Source organism: Plutella xylostella, chromosome 20 (assembly GCF_932276165.1).
Source record: "Plutella xylostella chromosome 20, ilPluXylo3.1, whole genome shotgun sequence".
Lineage (NCBI taxonomy): Eukaryota > Metazoa > Arthropoda > Insecta > Lepidoptera > Plutellidae > Plutella > Plutella xylostella.
In genome coordinates, this window is record NC_064000.1 from 3,957,647 (window position 1) to 3,982,914 (window position 25,268).

Consider the following 25,268-nt stretch of genomic DNA (forward strand, 5'->3'; position numbering starts at 1 on the left):
AGGTCATCATTAGTGTACTTACCGAACTGAGGACTTGTCGAGGACGCTCCAATCAAAAAATGATTAGGCGTAAGGGCTTCAGGATAATTAGGATCATCCGAGACATGTGTTATGGGGCGGCTGTTAACCAGCGCCTCCACTTCAGCTAGCAGGGTGGCCAATGTGTCAGGGTGGGGGGCGCGTTCTTTCAGGATTACCTTCAACGAAGACTTTACGGTACGTATCATTCGCTCCCAGCTGCCTCCCATCTCTGGAGCGCCCGGCGGGATGAACCGCCACTCGACCCCGCGTACTGCACCGGCTTCCCGCACTGCCTCCGTGTCCAGCTCGGCGATGCTGCGTTTCAGTTCCGCATCGGCACCTCTCAGATTGGTACCATTGTCTGATATAATTACCAAAGGCATTTTTCGACGTGCCCCCATACGGCGGAGGGCCATAATAGCTGAATCAGCGGTCAAGTCCTCGGTAATCTCAATGTGGATGGCGCGTACTGTAAGACAGGTAAATAGCATACAGTAACGTTTCTGTCTTCTACGACCAACAGTGACTTCAAGTGGACCAAAAAAGTCGACACCACAGTAGCTGAAGGGCGCTCTGTTGTGCTGCAGCCTAGCTGCAGGCAGGTCAGCCATACGTTGCGGCTGAGGCGCGGCCCGTCTGAAGCGACAAAATAAACAGCGTGACGCAACAGTGCGAACAGTTGGTCTGAGATTCAAAATCCAATATACATAGTTGCCGTAAATTATTTACAACAAGTTCGTTTGCACCGTGGAGTGCTTGCTTGTGGTAATGTTCCACTAACAAGCGTGAGATTCTATGCTTACCGTCCATGACAGCAGGTCTCCGGGTGCTGTGCTCCACTCCTACTACTTTATCTATGCGGCCGCCTAGACGCAAAATACAATACAATACAATACAAAACACTTTATTTGCACCAAGAAAAAAAAAAATTACAAAAAACAAAATTAAAAATAAAACAGTACAAAAAGGCGGCCTTATTGCTTATAGCAATCTCTACCAGACAACCTTTGGATGGAAGAGAGTAAGTCTATATGATTGTGAGGTAGTTGTGGTGCAAATATATATATACATAAAATATATACTACTTAAACAGTACATACACTAAATAAATAAATAAAACAACAAATAAATATCTAATAACTAATAATATTATATATATTATATATTTATTATTATAATATTATATAATATTATATATATATACCTATAATATACTTACATAAATAATACACATTACATAATATTATATTCAACTAGTTAGTCAGTGACTGTAGGTAGTGCAATTTGACCCTTTCTTTGAAAGAGGCCACAGATGGTGCACGTCTAATTTCTTCAGGAAGAGCATTCCAGAGAACAACTGATTTCGTCGTAAAGGAGTCACCGTAGAAGTCAGTTTTGTGCGGCGGAACTAGCAGTCGCAAGTTCTGAGCAGACCGAAGTGTGCGATCGTGTGAGCAGTGCCGAAACTGAAAACGCTCTTTTAAATATTGAGGGGATGCCGGGTTAAACAGTATGTTGTAGAGAAGCGTTAAGATATGAGTATTCCGTCGAAGGCGAATAGGAAGCCACTTGAGTTTTATACGATATTCGGAAATATGGTCATATTTTCGTAAACCAAATATAAACCGTATACAAAAGTTTTGAAGTCGCTCAAGCTTATTAAGTTGCTCCTCGGTGAGATCGAGATAGCTGGCGTCGGCGTAGTCAAGAATCGGTAATAATAGAGATTGAGAAAGCGCAATCTTAGTGGATGTAGGAAGGAAATTACGCAATCTCCTAAGCGAAGCAGCTGAGCCAAACACTTTTCGGCTGACTGATTCAATTTGTGGTCCCCAAGACAAGTGTTTGTCGATGAAGATTCCCAGGTTTTTGACCGTACTCGCAAATTGTATCTGGACATTATCAAAAAGCACTGAAGGGAGATGAGCAAGGTCTACATTGCACAAGAGTCTAGAACTGCCTAATATGATGACTTGAGTTTTATTAGGATTCACTCTAAGTCCATGTCGTTTGCTCCAGTCGGATATGCTGTTCAAGTCACTGTTAGTTAAATACCTACCTCATCAACATAAGGTGTCAGCTGCCGTAACCGGCTGTTAGATGGCAGCGGTTTATTTTGTTGCAGGCATGACAATTCGGTGGAAAAACTGTCGAGTTGACATTTTTTTATCAGTAGGTCTTCTGCCTAGATGACCATAGATTACATGACATATTAAAAAATCTATGGTCATCAAAAGCACAATGTTCCCGCACAAAGCCATTCACCTAGGAACTTGGAAATCACATGATGGCAGAACAGTGAATCAAATTGACCATGTGCTGATAGACGAGAGACACAAGAGCATGGTTCAGGATGTACGGTCGTATCGTGGGGCCGACTGCGATAGTGATCATTATCTGGTAGGCGTTAAGGTAAAGGCCAAAATTAATTCCACTAATTTCAAACAACCCATTAGAGAACCTATGATAAATACAGATAGTCTTCAAGATAACACAACATGTCGGGCATTTAACCTAGAACTAAACAATAGATTTAGAGAGTTAGACAAAACAGTTGATATACACATGGATTGGGAACAAACAAAACAAATAGTCAAAGACGTAGGAATTAGAGTACTGGGAAAAAAGAAACGACAGAAGAGAAAAAAGTGGTGGAATGATAACTGCGAAACAGCAATTGAAAGAAAGCGGAAATACAAAGTACTGGCTGAACAAGACAACAGATGGGAAGAAAAACACAGAGAAGCGAGGAGAGACTTCAGGAGGTTAGTGAGAAGAGCAAAGAGGGATCATCTGGCAGGAATACTAAAACACATGGAAACGTTAATAAGATCGAACGAATCAAGAAAGTTCTACCAAGAGGTAAGAACTGCTAAAAAGGCATATCAACCTGCCACGCAACTCCTCGAAGACGAAGAAGGAAACCTTGTCTCGGATCCCGAAAAGCAGAAAACCATGTGGCGCCAGTATTTTCAGCAACTTCTCAATTGCCCACCGGTTACCAATGAAAACCCAGTAAACACAGAAGACTGTCGAGTAGACCACGACCCTCATAAGGAACCACCAGACTTCGAAGAGGTTAGGAGAGCCATCATGAGACTTAAAAATCATAAGTCCCCTGGTATCGATAATATTGCTGGAGAGCTTTGGAAGTATGGTGGGGGAGCAATGCAATCTCGATTGTACGAATTAATTCGTAGGATCTGGGTGGAAGAGCAACAACCTATGGAGTGGAATGTTGACATTATTTGTCCGATACACAAGAAAGGATGTAGGAAGAAATGCGGAAATTACAGAGGGATTTCGTTGCTTCCAACGGCATATAAAGTGCTCTCGTATATTATCCTCGCCCGCCTAGAACCATATGCAGAGCAAATACTCGGCGACTATCAATGTGGCTTCCGCAGAAACCGCAGCACAGTGGACCAAATGTTTCTCCTGAAACAAATTATGGAAAAACGATGGGAATACGCCCAAAGTGTCCACTGTCTCTTTGTTGACTTCGCCAAAGCCTATGATAGTATCGACCGAGAGACCCTCTACCACATACTAACATCTTACCAAGTACCGAAGAAGCTAGTAAGAATGATTAAGATAGCTACGGGAACAAGTAGAATGCGGGTTAGAGCTGGAGGGGGGCTAACGGACGAGTTTGAAGTCGTGACCGGACTCAAGCAGGGTGACGCCCTTTCGCCTGTTCTGTTCAATCTAGCTCTCGAACACATCATCCGAAAAGTGCTACTGATTGATGGGGGAGTAGAGTTGAACGGAAAGCACAAAATTGTAGGGTATGCCGATGACCTTGCGATCCTTGGGCAAAGTGAACGAGAAGTGGTCAAAATGACGGAGAAACTGGAGGAAGAGGGGAAAGGTGTGGGTCTCAGAATCAGCCACGAGAAAACCGAATACCTTCACATCACGACACGACCCATTACGTCCCCACTGCTGGGGCACGGGTCTCCTTCCAATGAAGGAAGGGTTTAGGCCTAGTCCACCACGCTGGCCTAGTGCGGGTTGGTAATACCTTCACATGAAACGATATAAAGACCGCTCAACAAAGCGAAAAGACCTTCACGTGAATGGTATAACTTACAGGGGTGTCGACAAGTTCAAATATCTCGGGTGCACAATTACAGACACAAACCGGAGGGAGGATGAAATCGACATCCGTGTAGTTAATGCCCTAAGATGTACCGCAGCCCTTCACAAGGTGTTAGTGTCCAAGTTGTTAAGCAGAAGCACTAAAATCCGGATCTACAAAACTGTCATCAGGCCGATTTTAATGTATGGGTGTGAAACTTGGACGCTAACTTTAAAGGAGGAAAATAAGCTTCTAGTGGCGGAACGGAAGATATTGCGGAAGATTCTGGGGCCGACAATAGGAGAAGATGGGGAATGGAGGCAGAGGTACAATCGGGAGATTGAAAATATAGTGTCCGAGCCCAACATCATCGGAGAAATAAAATCTTCCCGACTCCGCTGGCTAGGACATGTGGAGAGGATGGGAGAGGATCGAGCCGTAAGAAAAGCATATCTTGGTCAACCTTCTGGGCGTCGCCCGGTGGGGCGGCCGAGATACCGCTGGAAGGACGAAGTCGCCAAAGACCTGAAAGAGCTGAAAGTGTCCGACTGGTCAGAATTGGCACAGAATAGAGAAGATTGGCGCACTTTAATGTCGGAGGCCAAGATCCACTTCGGGTCGCTGAGCCAGCGGAGTAAGTGAGTAAGGTCTTCTGCCTCCTTCATTAGAAGAGTGTCCAATGAGCATTGTTTACGCTTCAGTCTTCTAATGAATAGCAATACCCTGGCCGTGGCACGCACGAGGGCGATCCAGTTCGAGATATTATCTTCGTTAGGTATCAAAGATAATTCTGAACTGTGTGCGACCACCACATGTACAGTCCTCACCTCGCACTGGGCTTCTTCCAGTGGTTGAGTACGCTTCAGGTCCTTGGGCCAGTGATCCTCAGCACGGCGAAGAAATGAGGGACCTTGAAACCAGTCACTAGAGTAAACTAGCGGAGGGGCATTATCGCGCGTGGCTATGTCCGCCACGTTAAGGCCAGTAGGTACGTAACGCCACTCGCATGACTTTGACAACTCGTCAATTTCGCCTAAGCGATGAGCCACATAAGGTTTATAATCCCGTGGGTCGCTACGCAGCCACTGTAACACAGTGCTGGAGTCCGTCCAAAAATACCTCTTTGTAGGCTGAATGTGTTTGTGCTCGCGTTGCACAGTCGTCGCGAGCCGCGCCCCCAACAGTGCACCCTGTAGTTCCAGCCTAGGAATAGAAACGGGACGCAAAGGACTCACCCTACTCTTACTAGCTTCAAAACTCACCATTACACGTCCATCTGACCGTGTAAACCGCCAGTAAATCACGGCCGAGTAAGCTTTTGAAGACGCGTCACAAAAAACATGCATTTGTGTATCAACAATAGGGCACTCAATATTATCTAATGAATGCGTCATCCATTGCGCGTCCGAGTAACACTCGACGCATTCAAAACAAACCTTGGAACGCGAAGTCCCCGCAAGCCTTAAATCGCTCAGCCAATCTAAAAACTTACGATGCTCCTCGGTTTGGATGTGGCAATCCCAACTAACACCGCTTCGATGTACATTTTGAAATATTATTCTACCTTTTATAATAAAAGGTGACAGAAAACCGTGTAAATCGTATACTGACATTATGATACTCAGCATTTGTGCTTTTGTAGGTGGCACAGAACCATCTAAAATGCGTGGCGAAATACGATCGTAATCAACCTTGAATCCAAATGTATCGTCATTCGGATGCCACATCAATCCGAGAGTGCGCTCAGTTGTATTCGTAGCTCCATGTTTGAACTCCATAGCAGTCGGCGCCAGCGCTGCAGCGGGGATAGACTGCAACACCTGTTTGTTGTTACTCGACCACCGCGTTATCTCGAACCCACCTGATTTGTGAATAGCTGTTATGTCTCGCACGAGTTCAATGGCCTGGCTCTCGTCGGCACACGAATGTAAACAGTCATCCATGTAATGACTATTAATGATTACGTCGACAGCTTCGGGATGCAAATCTTGATATTTAAGCGCATTTTTATTTTTAATGTATTGCGCAATGAAAGGTGAACAGGTTGCGCCAAACAATAGACTTTGCATTACACAAGTTTTAATAGGTAGGTTTGTGTTTTCCTGCCATAGAAAGCGAAAAACATGTTGGTCTTCAGGCCGAATCCTAATTTGAACGAAAAAATCTTTTATGTCGGCTATGATGACTATTTTATGCTCACGAAATCTTAACATAATTCCTAAAAGTGAATTATACAAGTCTGGGCCAGTAAGTAAATAGTCATTAAGGCACAACCCTTTCACTTTTCCCGCGCAATCAAATACTAACCTTAGTTTATTACCAGGTTTATTTGGGTTTTGAACTCCAAAGTGTGACAGGTACCAAATGTGACTCGCCGGGGGTTCATTGACATCTAGTTCCCGCGCGTAGCCGTTATCGAAGAGTTTCTGCATTTCCTTTCGGTATCTCTCCGCATAGTCACCGTCATTCTGAAACTTTTTTACTATACCTTGTAACCTGGTACGTGCGTAGTCATATGTTTCCGGCATGGTAAACTCGTCCTTGACGAAGGGCAGACCAACCTCCCATTGATTACCTACGTGACGCGCTGTCTCATCCAGAATCCGTACAGCTCGTAGGTGGGCCGTATTCTCGCGTCGTAAGGTTGAAACTCCAATGGAATCTAGTTCAAACGATTGCTTAACTAAATCATTTAATTCATTGATGGATGTAGGTACCTGTTCGTGTGAGTGAGCGAGATGAAAAGTGTGTCCGTTCACGGGAGAGTGAGTGAGACCGCAGCAGCCATGAACTGACCATCCTAAGCGACACCTCGTAGCATAAGGCTCGGATCTGTTGCCATGCAGAATCTCTAATGGGGCTAACAGATAATAATTATCTTCTCCTATCAATAGGCGAGGCACTACACAACTTCTACATACTACATCTTTTAAATGCAATAAGTGTTTACATTGTAAGTCATTTACAGCTGACAGATTTTGTTTTGGTAATTTTAATTTATCGACCTGTCGTAATGTTACATCATACATATTTTTCTCATTAAAGCCACAAATCTTTGTAGATACTTTAGGAGCATCTGATTGAAAAACCTCAATACCGAAGGCATCAATAAATTTTATAGGAATAGATTGCGAAGTGGAAATACCTAACTCCTGTACTAGACTTTTATCTATCATAGAAATTGAAGCACCATCGTCTAATAACGCGTGAGTGGTAACGACACCATTAGGACCACTGAGATTGACTTTTACCACTTTTAATAACACTTCACTACGCGGCACTGGGGCGCACGGGGGCGCGGACGAACGGCGAGCCGCGGCCGGCCGCGCCGCGAGGGGGGTCTCGGCGTCGGCGGCGGGCGCGGCGGCCGCGGCGTCCGGCAGCGCGAGGGGGGCGCTGCCGGCGGGCACGGGGGGCGCGCTGCCAGCCAGCGCGGGGGGCGCGGCGCGGGCCAGCGCGTGCGCTACGGTCTCGCTGCGGGAATCCGCTCCATCCTCTGGTGAAGGCTCCTCTTCTGATGTTTGCAGTGGTGGTACGTTAGGTTTTTTGTAGTGAAGTAGGTAATGATGCGCCAGACCACAGCCGTCAATGTCACATACGGGCGCAGTACATGCGTTCCGCTCGTGTCGTTCTAAGCAACATTAGCATAGGCCTTTAGTCTTGACAAATCGCCATCGGTCTTTTCTCATGGCCCTCTTAAATGATCGGCAATCAGTTAATGAGTGTTCTGATGATTTTTTACAAAATGGACACATGTTATTTGCAGCCGTTGCTAACACACTACGATTATAGTTATTGTAGGTATTAGAAGGGCGGTGACTTTCATCGTTGCGCCGAGGCTGCGGTGCGGGCTCGTGTTTTCTCTCTCCTCGGGCGTCTCGCAGGTTAGTGACCCCGACGACGGATACCATTTCAGCCTCTCTTTTCAAAAAGGCAGCGATCAGTTGTATTTTAGGTGTATTGGATGCCAGCTTCCTGTATGCGTAGTCTGTCCATCTACTGACTAATATGCTTGGCAGCTTAGAAATTATCGCAGCCGCCAGCTCTGGGCTTCGCAAGTGATCATGATGGTTTAGCGAGAGCAAGGCTGCGACACAATTGTTCACTTTCATCGAAAAGGTGATTATATCATTCTGGTAATTAGTGGTAAGTGGAGATAATTTTCTCATTTGTGCAGTAAGATGTTGTACGACTAAATCTGAGTGGCCAAACCTCAACTCCAGGGCGTCCATGACGAGCGCCGGCGCGGTGTTTCGGATCAGCAGGTCCGTCACTGCCACCATGGCCTTACCTTGAGGGCCCGACGAAGTCTCCATAGGTTTTCAGGGTCACTAAAGTGGCACACGCGAGTAGATTCATCGTAAGCACTTTTGAAGTGTAACCACTGCATGCAATCTCCACTGAATGTAGGTAGTTCACGCGGGGTAGATAGGCGCGTGAGTAGACGCTCCTCCTGGTGGGTGGAGGACGTGACCATCATGTCCTTGAGCGTGTGTGCGAGTTGTATGATGCTGTCGGCCGGAGTGCCCGGGGCAGGAGCGCGGACCTGGGGATCCTGGGGTGCCCGCGCTGCCTCCGTGGCCGCCGCATCTGTAGCCGTCGCCGCCATGGCGGGAAATGGTGACGGCTGGACATTACTTCGCTCCATCCATTCGTTCACAATGACTTGTTCATTGTGTTGTAGTATTATACTCTTCCTTGAGTGACGCGATACGTTGTCATGTTGTTCGCCTTCCATGTCGATAGCCAAGTCGTATGCCAGTTTTTTGTCGATCAGCTCCATCTGGATCTTCGCTTTGGCCTCTGCCGCTGCCAGCTCGAGGTGCTTGCGCCGCACGAGTGACGATGAAGAGGAAGATAATGAAACCGAGCGTGGGGCACGAGATGCTTCAGTTTTTACCACTGATTTATATTCGGTAGGCACTTTAGAACACGACGGTTGCACGGCACTTTGCTGTTTCGCGACGTTTGAATGTTCCGCGAGCACATGGCTAGATGCCATTTTTAAACGAGCACTCAACTTCTCGCGATCTTTTTGCTTAACGAGTCCATCGTTCGGTGGAGTTGTAAACATTGTCCCGGTTCAGTGATTTGGTTCGAAGGATCAGCACTTTTTTGTAGGTGATGGACGGGGAAAGCAATAAAAGACGATATTTTTTTGAGAGAGTGCAAACGGAGCGCGCGCGACATCAACTTGAACAGGGCGGAAGTACTTCCCGCTCGCGGGGTTCTCAAGATGGCCGCTTTGCAAAAGCGCGGCTAATTTAAATTTGGAACAAAATACGATCTCGAGTGCGCTCGTATTTATTTAAGATATTAAATCAAAACAATTACATAGGTACACGTAGGTACCTAAATAGGGCATTTTCAATGCAAGTAAGTAGATAAAAATTATAGGTACAAATAGTTTAGAACAATAGTTATTTGTTATGTAGTGCGTCGCCTACAAGCTATAAACACTCCAACATCTTTGTCGAGAAAATTTGCATGGTCAATAAAATTGGATGCCGTTGCCATGTCATCACCTGAGAGTCCGGAACCTCGGTATCTTGGATCTAATAGGTTTGCATCTAGATGTATAGGCTGTATGCAGAAATCACGCCTTTTTGCTACAGCTTCTACGATGGTGTTCTTTTCTTCATCAGATAAAATTGTACATGAATTCAAACTATCATTTGTTTGAGCAGAAAGCCTTAAAAACGTATTAGGTACATCTGAAACTCTGGCATTATCTGATTCGGATACTGTTACGGATTTTGCTATGGGCCTAAGTACTTTTAAAAGTTCTTCCACTTTTAACCACATTTCATCGTCCAGTAAGGTGGTTATTATAGACCTTTCAATCGTAACATTATCATTAATTGCCAGAGCTTTCAACAATTCTTTATTTGAAAGATAGCTTTCAAGTGAAATTACCATGCCATTCCATCTCGTTTTGCTCGGCAACTTCAGTGTTTGTTTCATTTGACCGTATAAGTTGTTTTGCGTGTTTTCAAAGTAGGCCAAGACTATATGCTTATTTTTTATATATTTAATTACATTTGTCACCGAACTATTAATATATGTTACAGTTGGAATTTTAAAAATATCAGCGTATATTAAGTTTAAAGCATGCGTAACACACCCATAGCATGAGATGTGAGGATATTTTGTAGATACTCTCCTCCACGCTGCCTTCATATTTTGAGCGTTATCTGTTACAACAGCGACAACTTTGCTTGGTCCAATTTCTTCAATAACTTTACTCATTTCACTTCCTAAATAATCGGCTGTTTCTCTTTGAAGTTCTGGGTAAACGGCTTTGTAAAATAAGGTAAAATAAGGTTCAGGAGTAGAAATAATGTAGTTTTATTAAACTGGAAAGAATGAACAACAACATTAGTAAAATATACAGGCTGTTTGGCACATGGACCGACGGAAGTATTTTCTTCTCTTAGACCGGTATACGTAAGATGGAATGGAAACCCATACGTCTACGTAGTATAAAAAACATAATACGGAATATTTGTTTTTTTATACTTTTTTATTTTTATAATAATAATTTTTACTTTATACATACTTTTCATGTATTCAGATTCACTAAAAGTGTAACTTTTGAATAACATATTTTTTGTTTGCAAAGATTCTATCGCTTCCCTGAACAACGAATAGTAATAAATTACATACCTTTTCCATTTATATTTGTCCATCCGTCAGTTATCACAGCTACTGCAGATGCATCTTGGATCTTTTTATCCATTTCAGACGGCATCCAATAACTTGTTTGAAGTAACATAACATCACTGAGCAAATAAACTACGTTAAGAGACGGGACTGCCATACACTGGCATGAACTACGAACGAACGAATGAACATGCGCTGGCAATCAGTACCACCATGACAGAAATTGTGACAGTGACAGCTTCTGTCAGGAAACACTGCTGCCAACATGAAAACAAATAATAGTGCTGCTTACAGCTGAACACAAAAGAGTAGAGATTAATGTTTTTGGAACTAAACAGATTTAAACCTGGCAATAAAAAAAAACTTGTGATTTGTGGTCTGTTTCTATGGTTTGAATGTCAAACTCGCCCTGTTCCTGTATAAACAAATCGAATTTTGCTTAATTTTGGAGTTTTGTGGATTGTTGAGTTTGTTCACGAAGTGAAAATGAATAAAACCATTCGCAGCGAAGCTAGACAGATGATTTACAGCGTTTACCTACGATGTTTGGCGGAGAATGAGGCTGGAGAAGTATTAGTCAATATATACGATGTTTATGAAAGAGCAGCGTTTTATACTGGTGAGTAGGTACTTAATTTCTAACCATTAACATACATTGCTTATATTTCTTGTAAAAAAAGTACTATTTTGATGTAATAGAATGCCTTTCAATGTGTATTTGTTATTCTTATAGAGGTTAGAAAATACTAGTGTCAAACGTTACATGACATCAGGGTCTGGATGCTAATGTTGTCAAAACATCAGGTCTAGATACTTTTTTACTAACCCCCGACTCAAAAAGGGTATCGATAAGTTTTACAGCTGTAGGTGTCTATGTGTGTCGGTCTCTCCGTGTAGAGTACCTATTGTAAAAATATGTGTAAGAATATGTAATGCCGAGTTGCAGCAAGGGACTTTAAGCTAATGTGGACATTAAATCTATGTCTGTCTCTTTCTGTCCGTATACTGTCAAAGCAAGGCAACAATACATTTAATGCCGACATTAACTTAAAGATCCTTTCTGCAACTCAGTGTAAGAGTCGGTATAAATTGTCCAGACATAATAATTTGCAAGTCACTGCTTTTCTGACCAATTAAATAATTTGTTGCAGGAAAATCGGTAAACACAGTTTTAGAAGAATTGCCGGGGCACATTTGAACTTTTTCCTGAGCAAGAAAAAACTGTAATAAAATATCGATGTGTGATACTATCACTTTTCTCCTATAGTAATTACATAATGGGATAACCAACACATGTTTCAGTGCAAAAAAACATTATGAAATACACAATGAAATAAAAGTTACAGTTGATTTGATTTAATGAAATTCATTCAAGACTGCCCCCCTCTCCCCTACTAATTTCTTCTCTTAACATAAACCTCCCCAAAAAGTCGCATTTTATAATTAGTAAATATTTGAAACATTTCTCGTTTTGATTTTTTCTGCTAAAGTATCGTGATACTTTTGTCCGTTTTCTATACTATAATAGTGTGGCCACTTTCTTAGATTGCAACGCCCTCAATTATTCTCTACTCTTTTATGTTCCATTGTACACGGTCCCAAATTTATCGATATCGATAATTGAAAAAAAAACCGCCTAAAATATATTTTTGACTGAGACATGAGTTTTTAATTTTATGAATATAAAAGCTATATTTATAATAAATGACAACGATTGCTTTAAAACCATTTATTTACATTTATTATACAGAAAAATATATTACTTAGAGCAGCTATACTCAAACTGCGGCCCGCGGGCCGCATGTGGCCCGCCGGGCCTTTATCAGTGGCCCGCGTGCCATGAGTGATAATTGAGAATATAAATTCTGTGTAAAAAGTATCGGGATTATATCCATGAAACAATTTTTTTTTGTTATTCATCCAAATTTATTTTATCATTTAAAAGTTGGCTCCTTCAGAAACGATACACATAACGCCAACAAATTATCCAATCATCACAACATTTTTTAAACACTGTTTTCAGAGTTTTGTTTAGTACTCGCGGCGATTTTTTATTTTTACTTATATCGATTGAAAACAGTGCCTCGAAGTGGTAATTTGAGTTAAGGAAAAAAAGAAGCTAGAGCCGTGAGCTGCAGTCATATCTGGTTAATATGGTGGATGCTCGATGGTATTTGTTGAGTGTTTGCTCAAAAATTCATTCACAATGACGATCCTTGTGCGAAAGCCGCGATATCGTGATGCAAAATAATTTCTTTAATTTTTTTACACTTATCTTCGTCGTATTCGCTGTATTAAATTCTACATAACACGCAAAAATAATATTATTTTCCTACCGTTTAACTTTCTGTCAAGAATTCCGAGTGCACAATACCACGATAGTCAAAGAAAACAGTCAACATGAATTTAACTAACAATCGATAGTAGGCAAAAAGGAAAATTCGCCGCGAGTACTAAACACAACTCTGGAAACAGCGTTTAAAAATGTTGTGATGGCGTACAGTACAACTATAAAGTCCTGAAAACGGAAGAGGATTATACCTAATTGTTTAAGACCGTATTTAATCGATCCATTAATTATTTATTTAAGGACAAATCCGTTAAAAAGCAATTGTCAATCGGTATTTTATTTTTATAATGTATGTAAATGTAAATAAATAACTGAAAATGAAAAAAAGTCTTAGCAAAATTGCACTCTTTATTGTCAGGACTTTTTAGTTGCACTGTATGTGTATCGTTTCTGAAGGAGCATACTTTGAAGGTGATAAAATAAATTTGGATGAATAACAATCATTATTTGTTTTATTGATCTAATCCCGATACTTTTTATACAGAGTAGTATATGCATGTGTTTTTTATACATATTATTATTCGATAGTTTACATGGCTTTATAATAGTTAAAAAAATTGCTTGCGGCCCGCGACACCATGACTTAAACGTGTTTGTGGCCCTTATATAAAAAAGGTTGAGTACCAATGACTTAGAGGCACCATGTTGTTGCCCTTTTTTTTATTTTGTCTGCTAGTGAGTCTGATTGTAATTGCATACTGGCATATGTTTTTTTCGTATATCTGAGACTTCACTTGCAGATCGAATTGTTTGGTAGCAGTATCAACTGCATCGCAAAGTTGAATACTGGGGTATGTGAGTGATATCTTTTCTGCCCACCATTCTTTTAAAGAGTTTGGTTTCGGGTTATCCACCTTCATTGCATTAATGCATTCTTGACACTTTACGTCTTTTAGCAGGACTTTGGCTAAATACCCGCTGACATAAACAGTGGGTTGTTTGTCAAAATTCTTAAATATTTTCTCCATTTCCTCTATTTCACAATCAAAATCTTCTGGAAGATGTAATTCAGGAAAATCAGTGTTCACAGTTGACTCGACGACAGTTTTTTTCCGTTGTTCAACACCAGTTGCCTTTTTATCTTTTTTTAAAAAGACAATATCGTGAAAGTCGAACAATATTTCATTATCATCTTGCTCGCAGTTCGAACCTGTACTTACAGGTGTGCTGAGGCGGGTGAGTATGGATGACTTCAATGCCGAGGTAAAATGGTCTGCCTTTGATGACCCTGGAAGTTGAAGATAGATAACAAACCAGTTATAGTAACAATTAACACTTCATGAAAATAATAGTGTACCTAACTACTATTCGATTCTATTCTCTGAGGGGTTGTAACTACCAGCACCTAGCCCTCTCGAGTGGGACCTTTTTGTATATCCCCAATGTCTAAACTGCCTTTCCAAGCTTGGACTATTTCCCACCACGGTGGTCCACCCACTGTGGGTTGGTGGGTTCACATATCTAAAGGGACTAAATATTATGTAGGTTTCCTCACAATGTTTACCTTGGGATATCAAAATAAGTAACAAGTTTTACTATGGATATAAAACCAGTGACCACTTCAACATCAGGGGCATTCCACAGAAAGTGAGAAAATTTGATATTTTTTTAAATGAATCCAATCAAGAATATTTTATTGTTAATTAAATGTATAATAGTTATATTTACATGTTCTGTAAAAAATATTTCGAAAAAAGCGGGAAAGTATATTTTTTACTACATTACATGTTGACTATTTGTTCTGAGCATGTGGTACGATTTTTTGCATCGTGTTGGCAACACTTTTTCCCGCCATTGTGAATAAATATTGAAAACTAAAAGTGTGTCGACGTGTTAAAAACATCTTTAATTTTGAATTCACGTAATAATACGACGATAAAAGGTAAGAGTGTTACCCTAAATGGCCTAAAAACAATGAGCATGTAGCGTGTCCCGCCAGTCACAAGAAAACATATAAAAGTTGTATTCTAACCTCAAAAAATGTCTTAATGATAGTGAGTTTTTTGGAAAGTAACAATTGGTTAAATGTCCTTCTTTTTAGAATAGTTTTTTAGCACAGAGTAAGAATCGGTGGGTGACATGTGGTTTTCATTTTTGTCCCACCAGTCACAGTGACTGGTGGGACACTTTTTTAAAATTTGACTTTGGGCTATTTTAGCGATCTTCTTTCCCGTTGCCATGCTTTTTTGTGAGTTTGATTGCTTTTTATGCTTTTAAGATGAATGCTGCTGAGAGAAAAAGGAAGTCAAGGGAAAAAATGAAATGTGATGAAAATAAATGGAAGGTTGCCCAAGAAAACCAAAAAAAATATGATGAAAAGCGACGAGAAAAAAATAAAGAGAAAAGACAAAATGATGAGACTGTTAAAATAGAATACAGAGAAAAAGAGATGTTACGCAAGAGAAAATATAGAGAAAATAAGAAGCTAAAGGGAGTAAGAAAGAGCAGTTTGGCGCCCTTGGGCTCCTACAAAACAATATGCATACATTGAAAAAAGCGGCCTGCAAATTGAAAAAGGCTCTACCTGAAAGTCCAACCAAAAAGACAGCTGTACTTATGCACGTTATAAAGGAAATTGTACCCGTGGAGTCTTTGCATCTGAATGCTAAAACAATTACAAAAGCTACATCCATAACAGATGAGACAAAGGAGTTGGTCATTAATTTTTATGAACAGGATGACATAAGTCGGCAATCTCCTAATAGGAAGGATACAATGTCAGTTAAAGATAAAATAACTGGCAAACGTGCTCATGTTGCCAAAAGACACATGATGATGACCATTGTTGAAGCATATGCCTTGTTTAAAACTGAGTTTCCCGACATAAAATTGGGGAAGAGTAAATTTTTTGAACTAAGACCGCTGCACGTTAGACCAATGAGCGAGATGCCTCATAATGTATGTGTATGCATCTACCATGCAAATTATGCATTTTTAGTAGAAGCTCTTAAGAAGCAACTTCCAGCACTGCCAATTTCAACTGCTGAGTTCCTGAAACTTATATGTTGCGATATAACTAAAGAAAAGTGCATGACAAGTGAGTGTGAGGCCTGTTTGGACGTATCAGACATTCTTCCATTGAGAGGATTTGACACAACTGTGAAGACTGATTGGAAACAATGGCAAACTGACGGTAGATGCCACGTAGTAAACGTTACTGGTACTTTACAAGATCTGATCAAAGAGATAATGAAACAGACTCCTAAATTCAAGTACCATACATTTGCAAAAAATGAACAGTCAAAATTTTTTAAACAAAAAGTTTCTGATAGTACAGATTCGGAAATTGTGCTTCAAGTTGATTTTGCAGAAAACTTTGCCATTCTGCAACAAGATGAAATTCAGTCTGCACACTGAAACCATGCTCAGGTAACTCTATTTACGGGATGCGCATGGGCTAATAATGGCAAGGAAAAAAGATCCTACGTCATAATGAGCAATGAGCTGAACCATGATAAATATGCAGTATGGGTCTTTGTAAAGAAGATTATCGACGATCTGAAATCTTGCTACCCTAATATGAAGAAGGTCTACATTTTCTCCGATGGATGTGCAGCACAGTTCAAAAATAGATTCACACTTTCAACTCTTTGCTACTCTGAAGCAGATTGGGGCGTGGAAACTGAATGGAGTTTTTTTGCATCAGGTCATGGAAAGGGGGCTGTAGATGGCGTCGGAGCAACCGCTAAAAGAACTTTATGGTCTGCGATTATGACGAGAAAAACATTTCTCGATACTAGTTTCGACTGCTACAAATATTTGGCAAAGAATGCTTCGGGACTCCAAGTATTCTTTGTTGCAATCGGAGATATAGAACCTGTCCAAGAAAGTCTGAATGAAAGATGGCAAAACATCAAACCTATACCATTAATTCAGAAGCATCATCACTTCAAATCCTACGGAAACAAAAGTATTAAATATGCTTTGACTGCAACAGTTGAAGAAGTTAAGAAAGTGATACTGATCCAAGATGGGAAGCTGAAATATTCAGATGTATATTCATCTGAAAGTGAAAGTTGATTTTTTTCTTTAAATTTGTGATAATTAATGTTGATTCTTGATAATATATGTTAATAATTAATAAACATAATATAAATATGTCAAAAAAAGAGTTATTTTTTCGTCCAGTTTCGTACTCGTCCCACCAGTCACAAATCCATGTCCCACCAGTCACAATTTCTATGGTCTATATTTTATTGCAGAAACAAATTTTGCTCTTAGTTTATAGTTCACGTCTTAATATATTTAATCATTTAACAGCACATTCTAAAACATTTTGCTATGTTAAGTATTTGGGCTAAAATCTCGATTGACAGAGCAGAGGTCGGAGGTGACGTATTTTTGGCTGTCCCACCAGTCACAACCCTTAAACCGTTAATATATCACCAATATATCTACATTGGTTATTAATTTGGTATTCATTACATTACTTGATTCATTATCTACTATACAGTATATATTTGGTCAAATTATTTGATTAAAATAAAAAGTTACAGGTGTAAACAATAGCAATTCTGGAGTAAACTGTCCCACCAGTCACTATGGAATGCCCCATCACCAACCGCCGGTTAATTCTATTGTCAAGTTAGCGTTATGGTTAACACATTTGTAAGTAATCTCTGACAGATTAATTATGAGCATAGATAGATATCCGGTACCTTTTCTGCCTCCCAAAATTTACTGACACAATGATCAAGATCAGGACTCTGGAATGTATGCATAGTGATGGAGCTGGCATTTGAACATCCTGTGGATGAGACAATGTAACCAAGCTTAGTGTTCAACAGTATTGGGTCTGCTGGCCCTCCTTCAATCTTTCCATCCAACATAATTTTGAAGAAAACATCGCTAGAGAGGAGCATTGATATTTCACCTGGAATGTGAAATTCTGTATCTGCCAATTGAACATGTTTTGGAATTATGAAACTACTCAAGTCAATTTGCCTTTGTGGAAGCTTCGATGTAATTTTATTTATTACTGAGCAAGTAATATCTAATTTGTAATCATTTGCTAATGACTCAATGGATAAATGTATTACCTTGTTGGTTGTATTATTGTAATTGTCTCCTAATGTACAAATGTTTTTAGCTGAATCTGTCATAGGCAACCCTAGCTGCTTTGACAAAGCTGTGGTGCAGAATGAAGTTGTGCTTCCGCAGTCTAAAAGTGCTCTCACAACATACTAGCAGTAGGTAACAGGACACTGTCAGCAATGGGTTGTGAAACATGCAGGCTCACCTGTTGTGGTTGCTCACCATCATTTCCTCTCGGTGCAGACGTGGGCATCTCTTCAACAAAGTGTATTAGACTGTTGTGTGAACTGGAATGGCAAACAGAACATTTAAATTTGTATCGACATTTTTGTGAATGGAATCTAAGGCATATTTTACACAGCTTGTTTTTAATTACAAATTCATGCCTTTTTTGAAGTGACAGTCCCTTGAATGTTGGGCATTCAAATAATTTATGATTTTTACAACATATAATGCACTGATGGGATGCTTTCTCTGTTGTGGAAGTAGCGAAGTTGACAGAAGACTTATGAGACTTCTCACTCACAGACGGACTTGCTTCCAAGGAGGCTGCACGTTTATCTAAGTAATTTAACAACTCCTCAACCTCTATAACCTTGGTTGTGTCCCTCTCTGAGTGAAACAGCCTCACGGTCAATGTATCTATTTTCCGTAAAAAAATGCATGAAAGTATGGCACTTATCCACCGGTTCACCAAGGTTTTGTAATGCTGTCACATGCTGTCTGATTTGTGCTGCCAAGTCCCTCAGTTGTGTTGCAGTGCGTCGCTGTATGCTGGGCAAGTCAAGGAAGCATCCAACATGGTTGTTAATTAGTAAAGCTGGATTGTCATACCTCTTTTTCAGTAATTCCAATGCAGATTCATAAGACTTACCGACAATAGGCAAACTGTCGATTAATTGTAATGGCTCTCCCCTCAAGTACTTCTTCAGGAAACATAACCTCTCAATGTTAGAGATTCTATGATCATTATGGACAACTGCTGTAAACATTTCAATGAATGGCTTGTAACCGGATATGTTTTTTCCATCGAATATTGGTATGTCCAATGAAGGCATCCTCGCACTGTATGACTGTGTTGGGTGATCTCCGGAAGCAGAAGGGTGCTGACTCTTTATATAGCGATCCAGTGACGCGGAAATCGCTAGGAATCTATCCTCAATCTCTTCTTCTTCAGTGGCTGTTTCGCCCAACAGAATGAGGTTTAATGCTGTATCCTTGAAAGTATTGTAGTTCTCCACCAATATCCGTTTACGAACCTCCAGGTCCTCAATCGTAAATGTTGGCGGGTCCTTGGAAATATAGGTTTCAATACGTGTAAATGAAGCCTTGCACTGTCCTCTGATGGCTATTAGGCGTTTTCGCTCCATCTCAGACATTATTTTGCTTTGTATAACTTGTAATATTTGTTATTTTATTTGTAATTGTAATCCGTAATCTTGGAAAAAAATGACACGGAACACGCGGGATTCGCGGGAAGTTTTTTCAGATTCACAGATTAGTTTGTTTTCTGCAAACTGTCAGAATTCACTTTTTTAAGTCTGTTTTCGCTGCGACGAGAGTGTAAAGTTGCGTTATCGCAAGGTCGGCGCGCAAAGAAAACGCACTCATTTATTAGCACGGCAACACTGAGTCCGTGATCCTGTTTTGTCTCCACGCAAACAAAATGTCTTCCAAATGAAATGAAATCTGAATTTTCTCAACACTTTTTTCACTTGAAATAGCATGAACTGGAAAGAACTAATAGACTGAAAGTTTCGGCACCATGTTAAAGTCACTGTAACTACTTTACTTAGATTGAATAATAGATTTAAACTTGGTTTATGAATTTATTTACAAAGCACACACGTTAGCGTTACAAGATATTGGAGGGAAGAGGAAGTTGAGTGTTGCCACATTAATTATGTTTTATACATTGTCTTAAATGATTTGTTATAAAATTTTGTCTTGCAATATTTCCAGCTATACTTCGATCATTTTCATTTCCCTCCACTGGGTGGTTTCTGCCTGCCTCAATGTTATCCATGATATCTGAAAAATACAAGGCATATTTTAATGAACAATTATTTTCTAGATTTGAAGACGGCGACAGAGGAAGAAGATTATAAGTAAAAAGTCTGATTCTTTATACAACAATTATATGTGATTATTCTGTGATTTTAGTTAACCTACGACCGAATGGCGTAGTGGTTAGTGACCTGACTACTGAGCCGATGGTCCCGGGTTCGATTCCCGGCTGGGGCAGATATTTGTTTAAAGACAGATATTTGTACTCGGGTCTTGGGTGTTGATATTTATATTTAGTATCTATCTATCTGCCACACTGGAAGAAATCTTCAGAAAGCTAGCGGTCTCGTGGGAGCGGAAGGGTATAGACGTTGGTGGCAGAATGCTAACAAATCTACGCTTCGCCGACGATATAGTCTTGTTCGCTCCGTCCGCATCAGAATTGACACAAATGCTACAAGACCTTAGCACGGCGAGCCTTGAGGTGGGGCTGAAGATGAATAGGTCTAAGACACAAGTCATGACCAATAGCGCCAAAAGTAGGGTCGAGGTAGACGGGCAGGAAATAGGATATGTCGATGAGTATATCTACTTGGGCCAGATAGCATCCTTCGAAAACAGGCAGGACAAGGAAGTCGAAAGACGCATTACCAACGCCTGGAAGAGCTTCTGGTCCATGAAAGATCTTATGAAGGGCACTCTCCCTCTAACACTCAAACGCCAACTCATCGACATGTGTATACTGCCTGTCCTAACCTACGGTGCACAGACTTGGTCTCTGACCGAACATCAGAAGTCCAAACTCAAGGTTTGCCAAAGAGCGATGGAGCGTACTATACTTGGTGTACGAAGGATTGACCGAATCCGGAACACCACGCTACGCTCCTCGACTCGTATAACTGATGTGGGCGCACAGACTGCGAAGCTGAAGTGGGCCTGGACAGGCCACGTCTGTCGCATGCACCCGGACCGGTGGGCAAGAATTGTCACCGAGTGGGTGCCCAATGATGGACGTCGGCGTCGTGGAAGACCCAGACGGAGATGGCGGGACGACCTCGACAAGTTTTTACCTCAATGGCCGAAGGAGGCACAGGATCGGGACCGGTGGTCAATTTATAAGGAGGCCTTTGCCCAGCAGTGGGACACTAACCAGGCTACATAAAAAAAAAAAAAATCTATCTATGTATTTGTGTAGATATATCAGCTGTCCGACACCCATAACACAGGTTCTGCCTAGCTTGGGGTCGGATGGCCGTGTGTGAGATGTCCCCACATATTTATTTAATTAATAATTTTATAGGTAGTTATAATCTTGATTGTAAGAAATAAAAATTTTCTGTTAGCCCCTTAAAAAACTAAACAAGGTATTATTTTAGTAACACTTGCCAACATGATCAGCCATATCTATGACAATATAATGCAGTACTGCAAGTGCCATGATGACCACTTTTCCATTTTGCAATTAAATAGGTAGGCCATGTAGGAGGCATCGGAATCTTTGCTTCCACACCCCGAAACACCTTTGTTTCTTGTTGCGATTTGTGCCTCATTATTTCTTTCTTCTCATGGTGTTCGTGGATTGGGCACAGGTGTGAAGAGATAAGGGGTACAAGCATAGCCCGAATCTCCAAGTAATCTGCCAATCATAGCATTATGGTCAAAGCCATCTTTGATGCTGGACTCATTGAAGATTCGGGCATCATGCGTACTCCCTCTCCATCTAGCCAAATATCCGTGATCCGCAGCCTGGCATCACACAACGTGAAAGTAGATAGACACATTAATATGGTTTTTTTTTTATTAAGTCACATCACTATTGAATATGAGTTACATTACATGAGACAATATTAAAAGAGTGGTTGCCCCAAAGTTGATTAGCACAAGACGAAGGCTCAGTGAAAAAAGTATGGGTAGGTACATTTCACGAATAATTATTAAAACAGTAGTAAAGTATACTGAATTTTAGTCACCTAAACGTTAAGTGAGTAATATCCCTTCCGATTGATGTAGTATTGTGCCGTATCTCCACCAGTTTTTTTTAAATGGGTAATACGCCGAACAGTATTTTTATTAAACTCAATGTCGTCCAGGGTAAAAGGGTCTTTTCTTCGCCGGTACACCTTTCTCCTACGTCGCACTCTATTTGCATCAATACGAGTTATCAGCTGTATGTTAATGAGATTATTCATCACATCCATCACTGATACACTGACCACAAAATTGACGACACGAAAACCATTATCACAGGGAACTACGAAAGAAGGCGAAGAGTGAATGTGAAACTCAAATTATCGGCTGTAATGCTGTCAATGTCAATATCTCGTTAATATTCGTTAACCTTCGGGTAGACTCGGCTGGTAAAAAGGGCGTATAGAAGCCTCATCCTGATTGTAAATTTGAGATGTTTAGAAAGCCGTTATAGTATGTTTATAATGTCATTTATAGTCTATGAATCGTCTTTTTTTCGCTGGCATCTTTTGCGCTTATAGCCTATGCTCACAAAGCACACCAACTCTCAACGCATCAGAAACAAGATATTCGACAATAGAAACAGAGCTTCTGGTAATTAAATGGTGTATTAAACACTTTCATAAACGTTTCACTACTCATAAAGGAATAGATGAGACGATTCGTAGAACATAACTTAAATATATTTGGAAAAACCTTACAAAAGATGTCAGAGAATACGTTAAAACATGCTCGATATGTCAACAGCATAAAATAGACAGACATAGTTGGACCCAACCATAGGTTATAACTTCTAGTGCGACAAAACCTCTAGAAAGGATCAATATAGACATAGTTGAAATAGGAGAAACAGTGAATAAAATATTCGTCCTAACAATGATAAACTGAAAACATGAAAATGAACTAAAAATTTAACAGCATACATCCTTGAATGGCAATAGGCCCGCCCCCTATTACATTGGGACTAACATACACTCTGGCGAAAAGTGGGTGCAGCAATGCACCTCTGCCTACCCCGCAAGGGAGTACATTAGTACAAGGCGTGAGTGCGTTTTTTTTTTTTTCATACATCCTTAAAATGAAAAGCACCTCGGAGGTAACTTGTGTTGCTCAGGCACTGTCAACACTTTGGAATACCGTTAAGAGTACACTTGGATTTTGGTGCTGAGTTTGTATCCAAAGCCATGAAAAAGGTGTGTGAGATCCTCGAAATAAATAAAACAGAAGCACTAACACGATTCCCACAGTCAAACGTAACAAGTGTGGAAAGAGTTCACGCTACCCTAAAATACACAATAAGATGCCTAAAAACAGATAGCAACATATCATGGGAGTCGTTACTCAGCATAGCGGTTAAGACATACAATAACTCAAAACACTCCACCACAGGTTTCACACCTTCAGAATTGATGTTTGGTGAAACAAGAGATCCTCAGAACAGTAAACACCGATAGAACAACTAATTTCTATAACAAAACTTTATCAAGTAAACTAAACGAGTTGCATAAAATGGCCATTGAAACCAACATCAAAAGTAGAAGAAGCCTAGCTGGAGTAAATAGCAAAAGGAAAGGGCACTCATATAAACCTGCAGACTATGTATTATACAACAATTTAAAAAAAAGTTGGTTCCAGAATAAGATGGACAGGCCCATTTAAAATTATAAGCACTACAGCAAGAACTGTCACAATGCAAACCGAAAGAAATAAAACATTAACTGTATCCATAGACAGCGTAAAATCTTATTACCGACTTCTCATTTCAGATGCACCGCCGTCATCATCAGCGCAAGCATCGTAAATATAGAAAGAAGCCCAGGATTATTCATGAATCCTATCCTATTAGACAAATCAACGTATGATACTGTAATCTTAGTATATAATAAGTTAAACGATATTATTTATGAATTGAATCATTTAAAATTTCATAGTAATTTAGCTAACGATACTATACATTTAGAACCTTTAATTACAAGTGTAATAAAAGGCAATCAATCCAAAATTAATAATTTACCAACGGTAAAGAAAAATTTAAAAATTAAACGTGGAATTATTAACCCGGTTGGTTCTGTATTACGAACATTATTTGGAACAATGGACAATACTGATAGGAAAAAGATATCAAATATAATCAAACAAGTACAAAATAATGAGGTCCTAGTTCAAAATTTATTTAAACAACAAATTCATATCACATAAACAGCTATTGAATCATTCAATTTAACAATAAAACAACCTAAAACCTATGATATGATACTAAACAGAAATCTTTTACGATTTAGAAATAGTATCAGCAATAACATCATAGATATCAACGATATCAGCCAACGCCAAGCAATGTTCGAACTCTATGAATATATAATTAATAATTTAATAGTAAATGAGATGAATTAGTAAGTGCAATTGACTCAGCTTTTTTTGGTATGATACCTGGAAATATTTTAAGCAATCGCAATCTTGTCAAGAAATTGAATAAAAGCCCAAAAGCAGGTAAATTTATAGAAATACCTAGCTTCAATAATATATATTAATCTAATGAAAGTCAAAAAAATCAATGCATGATTTATTTATTTATTTATCTTTTGTATCTGTCGTAGAAATCCCATTAGTTGATGAAGAACCATTTTTAGGATATCAAATACTCTATTAGTCCAGAACAAATATGTAGGATTAACCAGAGATAGGAGATTCTACTCAACATTTGAAGATCTGTCAAGCTGCAACAAGTACAACACGGACCGGCTTATCTGTCAATCAATAATAGTGCATGACGCCAACGCTGAACCAGTCTGCGAAACAAGCATCCTACGCCAAGAAAACGAATTATACAACCAACACTGCAACATTATGAGAATAAGAATATGAGAATACATATAAATTCAGAGTATCTTAGAGTCAGTAAAAACACTTGGTTGATAATATATACTCAGAAAAAGTTAACATAATCGAGGACTGTGGTCACAACTTTACTTTAACAAAATTTCAAGGAGCTGGTATACTTACCTTAGAAAATTACTGCACAGCCACTATCCAAACCACCAAAATGAAATGTGAAGGTGAAACAGAAACAGAGATAAGAATCTCAGATCGACATTGTTTCAGATATCAACAATCACTAACTCATAGACAGAGTAGCTGAAGTGG

At 40.1% G+C, this 25,268-nt stretch overlaps 1 protein-coding gene across 1 annotated transcript; it reads right to left on the reverse strand.

Moving 5' to 3' along the window:
• Positions 1 to 3,794: 3,794 nt before the first annotated feature.
• On the reverse strand, positions 3,795 to 11,126 carry LOC119690508. The gene is made up of 2 exons (XM_048628264.1): positions 4,046 to 11,126; positions 3,795 to 3,930 (listed from the first exon to the last, which is right to left on the reverse strand). Exon 1 carries the CDS (start codon positions 7,276 to 7,278, stop codon positions 4,561 to 4,563), a length of 2,718 nt encoding a protein of 905 aa, XP_048484221.1. The 5' UTR covers positions 7,279 to 11,126; the 3' UTR covers positions 3,795 to 3,930; positions 4,046 to 4,560.
• Positions 11,127 to 25,268: the final 14,142 nt, after the last annotated feature.

Bases quoted from the DNA above. Each gene is read 5' to 3' on its own strand.
- LOC119690508 (XM_048628264.1), bottom strand. From the start codon at position 7,278: ATGATAGATAAAAGTCTAGTACAGGAGTTAGGTATTTCCACTTCGCAA.